This window comes from Dioscorea cayenensis, chromosome 20 (genome assembly GCF_009730915.1).
Source record: "Dioscorea cayenensis subsp. rotundata cultivar TDr96_F1 chromosome 20, TDr96_F1_v2_PseudoChromosome.rev07_lg8_w22 25.fasta, whole genome shotgun sequence".
NCBI classification, from domain to species: domain Eukaryota; kingdom Viridiplantae; phylum Streptophyta; class Magnoliopsida; order Dioscoreales; family Dioscoreaceae; genus Dioscorea; species Dioscorea cayenensis.
In genome coordinates, this window is record NC_052490.1 from 23,173,175 (window position 1) to 23,188,189 (window position 15,015).

The 15,015-nt window shown below is 35.3% G+C and overlaps 1 protein-coding gene across 1 annotated transcript; it reads right to left on the reverse strand.

Annotated features, from left to right (window-relative positions):
- Positions 1–4,013: 4,013 nt before the first annotated feature.
- On the reverse strand, positions 4,014–10,884 carry LOC120251632 (CBL-interacting protein kinase 24-like). The gene is given in 14 exon segments (XM_039260223.1): positions 4,014–4,363; positions 4,584–4,655; positions 4,738–4,794; positions 5,254–5,370; positions 6,842–6,961; positions 7,144–7,266; positions 8,331–8,420; positions 8,859–8,984; positions 9,460–9,513; positions 9,607–9,681; positions 9,879–9,989; positions 10,129–10,200; positions 10,300–10,362; positions 10,621–10,884. Coding segments are annotated over 14 exon segments (1,332 nt in total). The 5' UTR covers positions 10,774–10,884; the 3' UTR covers positions 4,014–4,264.
- Between the last annotated feature and the right edge of the window lie 4,131 nt (positions 10,885–15,015).

The following is a 15,015-nucleotide window of genomic DNA, read 5'->3' on the forward strand; positions in this document are numbered from 1 at the left end:
ATTATAAGCATCTTTGGATGGATTTTGACCACCACGGTGACCGAAAGTGCGTCTATATGGCATACCAACCACATGTGGATCTCTGATCTCTAGCTTTCTACGTCGTGACGCCTTGGGTCAAACTAGCAATCAATATTTCCACCTCTTTGTCTCTTTGACTTCGGATACCCGACCGCAACCTTAGTCTACTGAGACTGTTGATGCTTCAACTCCTATGTTCTTCGTTGACCGTCTTCAACATTTTGTAAACTTACACTGATATTTTCTCCGCTCTTACAAGACTCCCACCCTAGCTGGGCGTTCGATCATCGCATTCCCCTGAAGACAAATACCTCGTCGGTGAATGTACGACCCTACCGATACCCACATTTCCAAAAGACGGAGATCGAGCGCCTAGTCGGTGACATGTTGAAAGAGGGTATCATCGGGCCGAGTACCAACTCTTTTTCTTCATCGATGATCCCGGTTAAGAAGAAGGATGGGTCGTGGAGATTTTGTGTTGATTACCGAGCACTTAACGCTGTGACCGTGTTGGATTGGTTTCCTATCCCGACCGTCGAGGAATTATTTGATGAGCTCACCGGAGCCCGAGTCTTTTAGAAGATGGATCTCCGTTCGGGCTATCACCAAGTTCACATCCACCCGGAGGACATTTCGAGAAGATGGCCTTTCATCGCAGTATGAAGGGGCATTACGAATTTCTCGCAATGCCTTTTGGCCTGTTGAAAGCCCCTTCGATGTTTCAGGCTTTGATGAATGCGGTGTTTCATCCGGTGTTACGGCACTCATCTTGGTTTTTGATGACGCAGTTTATCTACAAAGGCGTCTTGGGCTGACTCATGTTGAGCATCTTGTAGCGATGTTCGCTATCTTCGTCAAGACTACCTCTCGGCCAAATTCAGCAAGTGTGCATTTGGCTACACAAGTCTCGGGTATCTGGGGCTACCGATTTCCGAAAGAAAGGCATTCCGTCAGAAACCCTAATAAATTCCAAGCGATACAAAACTAACCACTTCTATCCAGCGAGGCGTCAATTGTCTGGGTTTCTTGGGCCCTCGATCAGCTATTACAAGCGCTTTTTGTTCCGCAATATGGGCATTTAGCGGCACCTTTAACTGACTTACTCCAAAAACAAGCTTTTGTTTGGACACCAGCAGCTACGGCCACGTTTGAAGCTCTCAAACAGGCCCTCACCTCAACACCAGCTCTTCACTTACCCCAGTTTGATCATCCCTTTGAAATTTCAAACCGATGCCCTCAAGAACTAGCATTGAGAAATCTTATTGTAAGATCAACATCCTCTTACTTATATCGCATGTCAGCTCTCTCTCTCTCTCTCTCTCTCTCTCTCTTTCCCCTCCCCCCATGTTTCGAGCGGGATCCACCTACGCACGCGAGATGTATGCTATCATTGAGGCCATGTGGCGATGGCGTCAATATCTGTTAGGCGACCTCTTCATCATATTCACTGACCATCAGAGCTTATGCTCTCTCATGCACCAGAATATTCAAACACCCAAGCAACATAAATGGATCACTAAACTTCTGGACTTTGAATTTGATATTGTTTACAAACCAGTGGCAACTAATAGGCCCGCCAATGTTTTATCAGGGCTGCACGAGGATGAGACACCTCAATTGGCAATTCTCGCTGTTACTCGCCCTCTTCCGGCATTATGGCAAGCTCTGCAACGTACTTATCGTGAGGATTCTACTTTAAATTCTTTGTTGCACTCCATTCGGCAGCATCCTTCAGACTATCCAGATTATGCTATCAGAGATCAAGTGGTGCTATTCAAAGGGCGTATCATGGTTCCCTCTAATGGTCCACTGCAACATCTATTGATATCTAAATTCCATAATATCCCTGTCGAAGGCTACGCGGGTGCCCGTTGGACTTATCACCATATTGCAGGTATATTTTTCTGGCCCTCACTCAAATAGTAGGTGTGAGAGTTCGTGGCAACTTGCGGGGTCTGTCAAACAGTGAAGCCTTTTAACCGAGCTCCATAGGGCTTGTTACAACCTCTCCCGATACTTGGTAAAATATGGGAGTCACTGTCCCTCGATTTCATCACGCGCCTTCCTAATTCTACTGGAAAATTAGTTATTCTGGTTGTAGTGGATCGGTTATCAAAACAGGCCTTTTTCTCTGCATTGCCATTTCAATTTACAGCCTTTCAATTAGCTGAAGTCTTCGTGCGAGATATTACCCGGCTTCACGATGTTCCCGTTTCTCTGATCTGCGACAAAGACCCCTTGTTAATCAGCCAATTCTGGAAGGATTTATTCTGATTGCAGGGTACCCAACTCTCGATGAGTAGCACCTATCACCCGCAATCAGATGGGCAAACAGAAATCCGTAATAGGTACCTTGAGGATTATCTCCGTTGCTTCACCGGTGACCATCCAAAGCAATGGTATCATCTCCTCGCATGGGTTGAATGGCTTTACAACACAGCTTAGCATTCTGCCATCCAGATGTCACCATATGAAGCGGCCTACGACTACGCGCTACCTACCATGCTGGACTATATAGGAACAGACACTACCATAGAGGCCGTTCACAGTCTCCTCTTTGACCGTACTAGAGTTATGGCTACTCTCAGGGACAACCTCCTTCGTGCCCAACAGCGCATGAAGAATTAGGCAGATGCCAATGCTACTTTTCACTTTGGTGGCTGTGTCTCTATAAAACTTCAGCCCTATTGTCATTGGTTGCTCACTCAGCAACCTTCCCATAAGCTTTCCAAGCGCTTCTTTGGGCCTTTCCAAATTCTGGAGAGAATTGGTTCGATTGCATACCGTCTTGAACTCCTAGACTCGACTCAATTGCAGAATGTGTTTCACATCTCCAAGCTCAAACTTTGCCGAGGCGATCCCACAGTCCAACAACTTCCACTGGCGAGCGAGTTCAAGGAGAATCAACCGGTCTTTCAACCAATATGGCTATCCTACATTCCCATTTGATCTTACTGCGAGGTCAACCAGCTCGGTAATACCTAGTGCAATGGGAGAATCATTCGGCCGCCGATGCTACTTGGATCACTACACAAGATTTGCACCAAAATTTTCCTCATTTTCAACTTAAGGACAAGTCAAATTCCGAAGGGACGGCTAATGTAGGGGTCAAGGGTCAAAAGGACATGGTCAATGGGACGGCTAATGTTACGCGGTTTGATGACTTTATTGTGGGATGATTATTGGAGGATTATCTTGTAATCAGTATATCAGATGATTGTAAACCTTAGCCATTAGTATTTCATAGCGTGAAGCACAAGACACCTTTGCAAGAGGTTGTTATTCATGAAAAGATATAGATATATATATATATATATATATATATATATATATATGAAATGAGCGAATAATGAGGCAGCAACCTATCATTCACCTTCCCCTTTTTACCCTTCTCTCTCTCTCTCTCTCTTCATTCTCTAATCCCTTTTCCTCTTCTCCTTCAACTTTTCTTCTACTTTCCTGTCTGATTTTCATTAAAGAAAACCCTAGCCGCCATACCAAGACGCTTCAGAGGTGGAAAAAAGTTTGCCACTAAAGTATAATGCTTCTCAAGAATATCCCCTTGAACCAAAACCAAAGCCTCTGATCCAGCAACCTACCATAGCAAGCAAGAGAAGAGCAGAATGGAGAAGATACCTTAAGGTATAATACCCGAATTGGTCCCTCTACTTTTCTCTCTTTTTTTTTGGGCCCTCTACTCAAAAATGCTCCCAACTAGTCCCTCTGCTCTTGAAAATAGGCCACTTAGTCCCTCTACGCTTGAAAATGACCCAACTATTTCATGTATTTTCAAAAGTAGATGGATTAGTTAGGAAGAAACTAAACATAGAGAGACCAAGTGGACCCATTTTTAAGAGTAGAAGAACTAGTTGGGAGTATTTTTGAGTATAAAGACCAAAAAGAAAAGAAAAATAGAGAAATCAATTCAGGCATTATACCATACCTTAATGGGAAGATGATGCACAAGCCCTACTCTAAGTTATACAGCATCATTCGTGAGAGGTTCACTGTATGCTAACAAATCAAAATATAAGGCCTGATACATCTTCCGTATGTATTGTATTCTTTTTACATTAGCCATTTGTTATTTTCTCCTACATATACAATTTCAGTTAAACATAGCTTTCACAACATCAGTCAAGTCATGTCATTGTAATAACAAACTACACATAAGCACACAATATTTCAGCCAATACAGTGCCAGCAATGGCAAAAAAATAGCCTATAAATTTCAAATCTCCGATCAGAAAGTAGGTGTTCTTGTAAGCGTAGGACTATCAGTGGCCTCTGCTGGTTTCCAGATGATGTCTTCTAGTTTGCTGCGCAAGTTCTTATAGAACTGCAAAATAATCGATTAGTTAGCTTATTTAATTCTGAAACAGTCACAGTTTTACATCGAAATCTGATTTATTAGTAAAACAACTATTTCCATGAATAGGTCATCTATTGATTTTAATCCTGTGCGGTAGTCAAGGAACTTTGAATTTGGAACAGCTTGTTCAATCAAAATCAAGAACAACACTAGACAATCACAGGTTTGAAAAGTTGTCAGTTAACCTTTAGTGATATTCCAGAGTATTCCCAGCAGCCTTCCTTACATCCACCATAAAGAGTGAAGGTGCCACTTCAAAAACCTGCCAATAATTAACTTGGTGTGAACCAAGAGAAGTCATGCTTTCTTTTTGGAATGATTAGTAAATGAGCAGTTGAAGTTACCTCCAGCACAACAACAAACTGGCCGGTCTTATTTGTAGATACTCCTTCAAGTCTCATCTGCAGAAAAAGGATATTGTTAAAAAGTAATATAGAGACAATATTATTCATCTCCGTATCATCATATCATTTTTAATCTCAAACTCATAGAAAGGCATACCATTGTCAGCATCTACCGTAGATATCTATGTGAAGGAAAACAAACTAAGAGGGTGTTAGGAGGTTTTGTTTTTTAATGAAAAGTTTTATCAAAACTCAGACCAAAATTTGACTTAAATAGTAATAATGAACAACAATAGTTTACATTTAAAATAATACTTTCCTAATTAATTATCAATGTTCACTAATTTAATTTATGGTGATAGTCAATTTTCCTTTAATGAAAGGATGCTAATCAAAAGTGAATATTGAAAGAAAAGGTAATGGCCAAAACTCATTTGAAGTGAACCTTTAATAGAATAGGTAGTTGTCACAATTATAACTAAAATGATCAAACAACCTTGTTGATGATATTATTACCTTGTAATTTCTAGAATGGACCTTGAAACCCATGGACTTTGCAACCATTTCAATAGTTGATGTGATGGACTTTGCCGGTTTGCGTGAGACAAAACGGGTTTGACGTTTCACATAATCCTGTACAAAAGAGTAAAGCAAGGTCTTAGACTTTATCAGATTTAGAAGTCTAATTATTCAAGAAAAGGCAAGATCAAGTCAAAACCAAAAGCTGACAAAAGGCTATAATGAATGTCTCGGGCCTAAATCTTCCAACTAAAAGCAAGAATAAGTCCAAATCTGATGCCAGGACCTAAATCAAGCTAATAAAATGTAAATCAACTGAATGAAGATGAATTCTTTCTTAGCTGCATTGATTTCCCCATCATATAGTAGAAGAAAACAAAGCCAAGCAGGTCAATTTGGCAAAGATTTCTGGCCCATTGTCATTTTGCAATTTAACTGCTACAATTACGCAGGAACCCCAAGCCTCAGATGCATGTCAAACAAACAAAACATTTTGTCTTATTGGCAAGGCCTCTTTACACACATACCCAAAAAAATAACAAGTACAAATAAAAACAAAATAATTTGAGGAGAAAAAGAAGAAAAAAACAAAAGTTTCAGAGTCAAGTTTGAAAAGTTTTAGTGATAATAACATGTACATAACACAGACCATCCAAGTTCAGGCAGCAAAATGATTTCTTAGAAGAACAGAAAATATTGAAGTTTTGACCAACATTAAGGCAAGAATGCGCCATATGAGGATCTAAATTTCTTTTTCAGCAAGTCATAATATCAGCCTCAAAACAACGACACCGGCCTTTGAATTAGACAACTTTTGAGGGTATGCTAGGTCAAACATTCGATCAGCTAAAAGATAAGTGGCAAAGGAAACTTACTGCTTAAAATACGTATGCTAACTTTGGCAGGAACCAATTAACTGTCCACGACGAAGGCAAAGTGGAAGCATTATTTTGCACCACAAGGTTCAGACTAGTTCCTGTCGGAGCTACTCGTTTTGCATTCCTCTCAAGGTGGTTGGGCTCATAATAAATATTGGTTTACTACTCCTTTGCATGTTTCTATAATTTGATGAAGATGTAGATATCAATATGAACCAAGATCAAAAATCTCAACGTCTAAAGACTAGTGTTCGATTGACACCAATATGATGGTGGCTAGCTTATAAACAGGTCATTTTTTTTAAAACATTCTGTCTACTGAATTAATAAAGGTTTGCTTTAAAAAAAAACATCTTAGTAGCAATAATTATATAAAATTTCTACTGGTTCAGTTCATGAAAGTAATGACATTTCAATCTCCAAATTATTGAGCCCAATGAACATAGATGCATATAATTACTTTTCAAATAAGAAAACTTGGTTATTATGTAAAACCTCTTTGCAAAACACGGCACAACCAACAAAAAAAAATACAGATTTGTCAAATCCCCATAAACTAATGGATCAAACATAACAAACAACAAAATCACAGCAAAAGCAAGATATGCTATTCTAGCAATAGAATCACAGGCTATATAGCCACTAACTAAGAGGATACAGAAACTATGGTAGGCCAAGGCCATTAGATATAAATTGGTGGGACATACCTGCCGTCTGTCAAATAAAACTGAAAGGTTCAGCCCTTGCGATAGAGTAATCATCTCAAAGGCATTCATTAGGAGAGGTCTTCCATCATTGTCTTCTTCATTATCGGACACATACTGATCCTGCAACAAGCATGGATTTAAAAGGCTGCGTTATAAAGACTGACGTTGCTCAAGTGCACCCAAGAATATAATAAACCACAAACTAAAACATTTCATCACACACTAACCAGTGAAAATGTCATATACAGAAATGGACAACTATCTCTTAGACCAACGAAAGCATGTCCAAATTGTTTACTAACCTTAATATCATTGAAAACAGCATTAACATCATCCAGATTAACTTCTTCTTCTTCCCGATGCCTAACAGCAACATAATTTTGGCTGAACCAGGGGTGACTCTTTATTTCTTCAATGCGAATACGCTGAAATACGATAATAAGACTTCATAGAAATAATAAAATGCAAACATGTTCCACAGTAAAAATATCTTTGCATCATTAAAGAGATCTCATGAATCAGAAAAACCGCCTAATGCTCATATTCAAATTTGAATTATAAAGTGTTCCGTCAAATGGTGCTATGCCATAAATAAAGCTATAAATGAAACTGGTTTAATGATTTTGCGGTAAGACATGACTCAGTAGTAAACCAGGTTTGCTTCCCTTAAAATTTCTTGTCACTTTGAAGTGTGAACATAATCCACCTTAACTAACAAATTGGCCTTTGATTTTGTCACATGAACCATCAGGCTTATATTTATTTCCAAAACCATTCACATATAGGCTTGCGGTCTTGTAAAACTAATAAATGAAACCTGAGAATGTGCTGTACAATAATAAACCATAGATCAAGTATGAAAGTTCCTTCAATTACACATATTTTAATGATTTCAAAACCAATGCAATTTCAGACTTTGTACCCAATATATTTGCTTACAAATGCAGCAGTTACAGAAATTCTTTGTGATATTCAATGATGAAATGGCTTTTAAAATCAATTTGTAAAAATATACAAACACTACAGAAATCATTATGTAGATTTTTGATTCTGAATTATAGCCACCACATGCATACATAATTTTAAATCATCAAGTGTTGCAATGAGTCGGATTTCTGATTTTAACTGATACAACCTTTATGAATATTTCACTGAAATAAAAATACAAAATGTACTACACCCTTAATTAGCACATATCAAAGTGTCATCCAAAAAAATAGAGAACAAGTTGATTTATTTAATGTTTTATTGAAAACAAGCAAGATATCTGCTAGCAGACAAGGTCATATAGCATATAATCAGATAAATTGAACAAAAACTAGTACAATGCATATAATCTCAGATTAGAAACACCGGAAAGTCCTGAAATCCAACAAAATTATGCATCCTACATATGGCAACCAACCACTAATTAGTGCTACTCATGAAAATAACCAACCAATTACTGCTGTTCATCCTAAGCATAGATATCTTCTTTAAGCTATCTTACAGTTTTAGGATTTGGATCAAGTATTCTGCTGATCAACGATTTGGCATCCGCAGAGAACCATGATGGATAGGAAAACTCTGCTGCGTTTATCTGCAAAACAGAAAACAGTACTCTGCTCACAACACAAAACACAGGCAAAAGAAACGCTTTTGGACTACAATAAGCAAGTAATATGTAATTCCAAGGTGTATGAACTGTATTTGTACACAATAATGGGCTTATATGATATAGCAAAGATTGTGAGTTCATACAGCATGATGCAAAATGTATAAGCCTGCCTTGAAAGTCTGAATCAATTAGTTCCAATGCTCACAGAATCACCATCCTCTCACAACACAGACATTTTTTTACTCTAAACTGACAGAGGCATGTCAAAAGTAAGGTGGGAAGTAAATGATGTCTATGAAATTATTATAAAAAGTAGAATCCGAAATAGGAAAATGAAGACAGTGATAATAGTACTGCTGCTATCACATTTGAGAAAATGAGCAGTTTACAAAGAGCAACAAAAACACAGATAAAAAGTACCTTCCTGTAAAGTGTTGGAAGATCAATCTCATCAAAGGGAAGGAAACCAGCCATTAAAACATACAGGATGACTCCACATGACCAAATATCCGCCGCTGACCCATCATACCCTTGATGGCTTAGTACCTGAATACACAAGAGAAAGTCGAAAAATAGGTAAATGCAGCAACCACAATAATAGCAAGTAGGCCAAGAAATGTGCCCTCCAACAGTGATAATTAGTAAGAACTTACAAGTGTCCATTTCTAATGTCATATTAATATTCATGACTGAGAATTTTAAGTAAAGATCCTGGTCTCACCACAGACTTCTTTTCAATATACACTTATCAAAATGAATATGGAAAAATCACTGAAGAATAGAATACACACAGGTTTTGGTTAAAAATAACAAAAAGAATAAAATGTCTCACAGTCATCTAATAATGTTCTACTTATACAATACTATGGAAACATTTATGTATTTGACAAAATTTTTGCTTGAGTAAATTTATTTATTAGGTGGAGAAATGAATGATGAATAAATCAAGGAAACCACAAGTTCTAGCCAAATGTGGGCAGCTCGGTCAAGTTATGGGGTCCTTCCATCTTCAAGTTGTTACCTCTGGAGCCAGGTAGTTTGGAGTTCCACATGTTGTATGAAGAAGATCAACTCCCTGCAACCAATCAAAAGATAGTAAATCAAGGCATGAAGTCAGAGACAAATTGGAGTTGCTTTCTAAAATATATAAGGTTCTTCACGGTAATACCTGTTGGGACAATGCACTAAGACCAAAATCTGAAACTTTCAAGTTTCCTCGTGAATCAAGAAGAAGATTTTCTGGCTGCACAGGAATCACAATATTAGAGGATGGAGCAGGAATGTTAGGTGGTGTTTGGCTGGCAATATTTTGGAGATGCAATGAAATCCTAATTTTTCAATCCAAATGAGGGATTTCAAGATACTTGGGTTTCAAATCCAGTAACCAAACACACTGTTTGAAAAAAACAATAGCTTGAACAAGCTTGGAGCATAGCACACCTTCAGGTCCCTATGGTAGACTCCCTTGCTATGACAATAGTCAACAGCATCAATGAGTTGCTGAAAGTACTTCCCTAGATTCATTTTTCATGGAGTTTTTCCTTGTTGAGCCTGTGTTTGTAAGCTTCATTAACCCAAGAATACTATGTATGAACCGCATATAACACTAGTTAAATATCAAAACTTTAAACCGTACAACCAAAAAGCAATTTGTTTTTACAGAGAAAAAAAGAAAAAAAGGTTCACTTACAATCTTGTCAAATAGCTCTCCTCCTGTAACAAATTCTAGAATGATGTATATCTTCATCTCGCCAGCAAGAACCTAATACATTCAATGAATTCTCCACCATGAGAAAAGATCATTATCTTCCATTCCACAGTTAGATCTAAAACAATTCAAATAAGAACTCAAGGTACATACCTCATGCAACCTGACTATATTGGGATGCCTGACAATCTTCATTATTGATATCTCCCTCTTAATCTGACAAACAAGAATTCAACATTAGAGACATTAAAAAACACAACAAAAAAAAAAGCCATTTATGAACTTCTTATAAGCAAACAACAAGAAACAAACAAAAGAACAACAAAAAAACACTAGAAACTGCAAAATTTCTCCTTTCATTCTTTTTTCCTTCAGTTAAATGCTAAAGAGCCCAAATTCGTGCCAAAAACATGAAAATTGATGATGAGAATGGAATTGAAAACAGAGAAAAAGCAGAAAGAAAGAAAGAGAGACCTGGTTGACCATTCGGTGCTTGAGGATGGTGGTTCTGGCGAGGACTTTCATGGCGACGGTATCACCGGTATCCATGTTGCGAGCGAACTTGACCTTGGAGAAGGTGCCTTCACCAATGGTCCGGCCAACCTCGTACTTGCCCACCTTCTTCATCTCTTGATCTCATACATCCACCACCAAGACCATGACCATCTCCATAGTTAACTTAACCCTTTCCCCGAGATTCTTATGACAAACTGTTTTGTACTACCGTAAAGTCAGTGTGCTATGGACAAATATCATGTTCTTTTTGTCTGCGTTGAGTCCCTGTGTCATTGCTGTAGAATCTAGTTCCTTGCTTTGTTTCAACGCCTATCTTTCAGGGGCGTTTGGTTCACAATAATGATATATTATCATAGTAATGAGATTATCGTGGTAATGTGATCGGAAATATTATATGTTGTGAAATTACTATGTTTGGTTGAAAATTTATATTACTGGTAATCTTTCAATACCATGTTTGGTTAGTCATGATAATCACCTCAGTAATATATCAAATTTACCAAAATACCCTTACATATAAAATTTTGAAAAATATAATTTAAATTATTTAGATAAATAAATAATTAAATTATAATATTAAAAATTAATTTTTCACAATTTTTTAAAATAACTTTGTATTTACTAAAATACCTCTATGTATAAAATTTTGAAAAACATAATTTAAAGTATTTAGATAAATAAATAATTAATTAATAATATCAAAATTTATTTTTTTACAATTTTTAAAAATACCTTTGTATTTACCAAAATACGCCTACATATAAAAATTTGAAAAACTTAATTTAAATTATTTAGATAAATAAATAATTAAATTATAATATCAAAATTTATTTTTTAACAATTTTTAAAATACCTTTGTATTTACCAAAAATACCCCCTATGTATAAAAATTTTTGAAAAAAACATAATTTAAAGTATTTGGATAAATAAATAAATAATTAAATTATAATATCAAAAATTATTTTTTCCATAAATTTTTAAAGTACCTTTTGTATTTACCAAAATACACCCTACGTATAAAAATTTTTGAAAACATAATTTAAAAGTATTTAGATAAATAAATAATTAAACTATGATATTAAAAAAATTATGTTTTTACAATTTTTTTAAATACTTGTGTATTTACCAAAAATACTCCCTCACGTATAAAAAAATTTGAAAAACTTAATTTAAAAGTATTTAAATAATTAATTAATTAAATTATAATATCAAAAAAATTATTTTTTTGTACAAATTTTTTAAAATATCTTTTTATTTACCAAAAATACCTCTACATAGACGTGGCCATTTTTGAACCGAAAACCGTGAACCGAACCGAACCGAACCGCCAAAAACCGAACCGAACCCGAAAAAGCAGAATGCAGTCTCTAAAAGCCCGAATCGGAACCTTCATATAAGGTTCGGCTTGCGTTTCAAAAATTTAAAAACCGTGGGCAACCGGATGCGGTTCCATATGCTGGCTCAACCGCAGGGCTCCACATACTGCTCAACCGAAAGGTTCAAAAACAAAAGTTCATATTATATTATATAAATATAATATGAATAATGTCATACTATATAAATAACGCTCATTTATGATTAGGTTTTTATTTTTGTTAATATCATTAATTAGTAATTAATTAAGTAATTGCATGTTTAAAGATATTTTAAATAATTAATTAAAGATATTAACCAAATTGATTATTGATTAGGTCCGAATTCAATACTTGATTAGCCGATTAGGGTCCGATTTTGTGACATTCTGCCTAACTTATATGTCATCGTGCTATGCGAAACTTTTATACTCATGCAAGAGGATAGAGTTATAATTAATTGATTATGCCACAAATTATTAGTTACAAATTAAATATGGATTTATTAAAACAATTTAATTAATGAGAAGTACTTAAATATTTAATTCTTTTAGTAGATTTCCATATTATTTTTTTATAATTTAATATAAAAAAACAAAGACTAGACTTTTATATATCTTCCGCTTTTGAAAACTTACAAAAATTAACGTAGTTCATATTAAATTATATTTATTTTTATATAAATGAAAATATATTGAGTAAAATGCTCTCATGTAAAAACATTTGAATCATTAAAAAAATATATAAATAAATAAAAATAAAATAAACATGAATATATATGTGTATATATATCAATTTGCTCGATTTTTGTTGATCATTTAAAGATATATATATGATAGATAGATATTCCAATATATAGATAAAACTCCCAAGATTTTCAATTTGTAAACTATGCAACTTATATAAGTATACTAGAAATCAAAAAGAAAAAGGAAAAAAAAATAAAAACAATTCCTAAAGAAAAACAAATAACATACATGAACATTAAAAATAATAACAACAAAATAAATAAAACATTGAAACCTTGGGTATACCGTATACCTACTAACTTAACCTACTATCATTAAATGCAAAGTGATTAGTTAAATCTATGATTGCAAAGGGCTTATATTAGTATTAAATTAATTCTTGTATTTTTTTGTGTTAATTAATTTGAATTATTAAGTATTTAGTTAAAAAAACCGAACCAGTATGAACCAGTCAAACCGAACTGCTGAACCAAACCGCGAGACCGGAACCGAACCCGAACCTTGCTTTAGGGCGGTTCGGTTCGGGTTCAAGGTTTCCTGAACCGAACCCGCGGTTCAGAATCAGAATCCCATGGTTCCCCGAACCGTGGCCATGTCTACCTCTACATATAAAAAAATTCACAAAACTTAATTTAGAGTATTTAGATAAATAAATAATTATATTATAATATCAAAAAAATAATAAGGAAAAATAAAAAAATTAGAGAGTGTAAGAAGGAATTGAATTAAAGTGAGGGCATAATTGGAAAAAACAAAACATTACACATTACCACCAACTTGGTAATCCGGATGGACACCTATTTTTTGGTGGTAATCACATTACCATCTTTATTTTGGTAATATTTTCACTATTGGTAATCTCACATTACCGTCAACATTACCAACGCTACAAGACTCAAACATGGTAATCTATCCAGATTACCACTTGATTCCCGTGAATCAATGTTAGTGCATAACTAAGTGGTTTATTGGAATTCGATTACTATTAAAAAAATTTCACAAATGGTTAGAGTCTTATGAGATGAAGGTGTAGGCCCCATCTCTCCTCTCGCTCCACCCGAAATTTATGCACGCCTCTACCTTCTTAGTAACCCTAGCCATTTATCTTAGTGAATAAAAATTTTTTTAAAATAAAGTTTACATCTTCCGCCTCAACTCAATTCAATGACATCGACAGTTGATGCCTCAACCTCTCCCTTAGTTATCAAAAAGAATTACTATTCTTATAGTGTGAAAGTGATATTTAATTATTTTTTTATAAAAAAATAAATAAATTTTTTTATAAATCTAGATTTACTACTTTTTTTAGATTTTTTTCCACCTTTGACTCCGAGAGCGAGAATATCGGACCACTTCATTTGTAATCTCAAGAACTCTTTTGAACTATAACTTTCATTCTAACTTTGTCTCCCTCTTTATGAGTAATTATTCATCCTTTAAAAAGATTTTCTATTTTTCGGGTTTTTCTCACCTTTAACTTCGGAGCAACATTATCCAACCTCTTTATTTGTAATCTAAATCACTTTTTGAATAACAAGTCTTACTTTGTCTCCTTCTTTGCCAGTAATTATCCATCGTTTAGAAATATCTTTTATATATTAAAGTTACAATTGACACAAGGCCTAACATGGCTTGCCCCCAACCCACTACCACCATCATTTAATTTTAACACAAAAAAAATATAACTTATTCCAAATAAATACTTGTGAAATGATACTGTGTTCATCGTCATGTGGAATAAGGCTATATAATTCCAACTTGAATTGCCTAATTCAAATGAAAGTCTTTGGAGATCTTTTGCCACTAATTAGTTGTTGACAAACGTTGCAACCTTTTATTACTTGGTTTGTTTTAAAAGAGTACTATATTCTTCCTTTTAAAAGAGTACTATATATTTCCCACTAGAGACCATAGGAACGTGCACAAGTTTCGGTGGAACAAGTGTGGACGAGGCCCGCATCACGTGGGCATGTGGAACCACTCGCATACACAACTACTATTCATAACTCCTAGAAATGTGCCCTCAGCTGAGAATCGAACTCTCACCACTCGGTGAGAGCTCTATTGCATGACCCAGTGTACTAATAGACCGCAGGTCGTTGGCAAGTATATGGATATGTTAGGAAACACCAAGGAAGTTTACAAAAATATTTTTGTTTAAGATGGCCAATGTATTTCAAATCATTCTAATATACAAAAGTATTATTGATAAATTTTTTTAACAGTAACAATGTATAGCCCTCCATATAGTA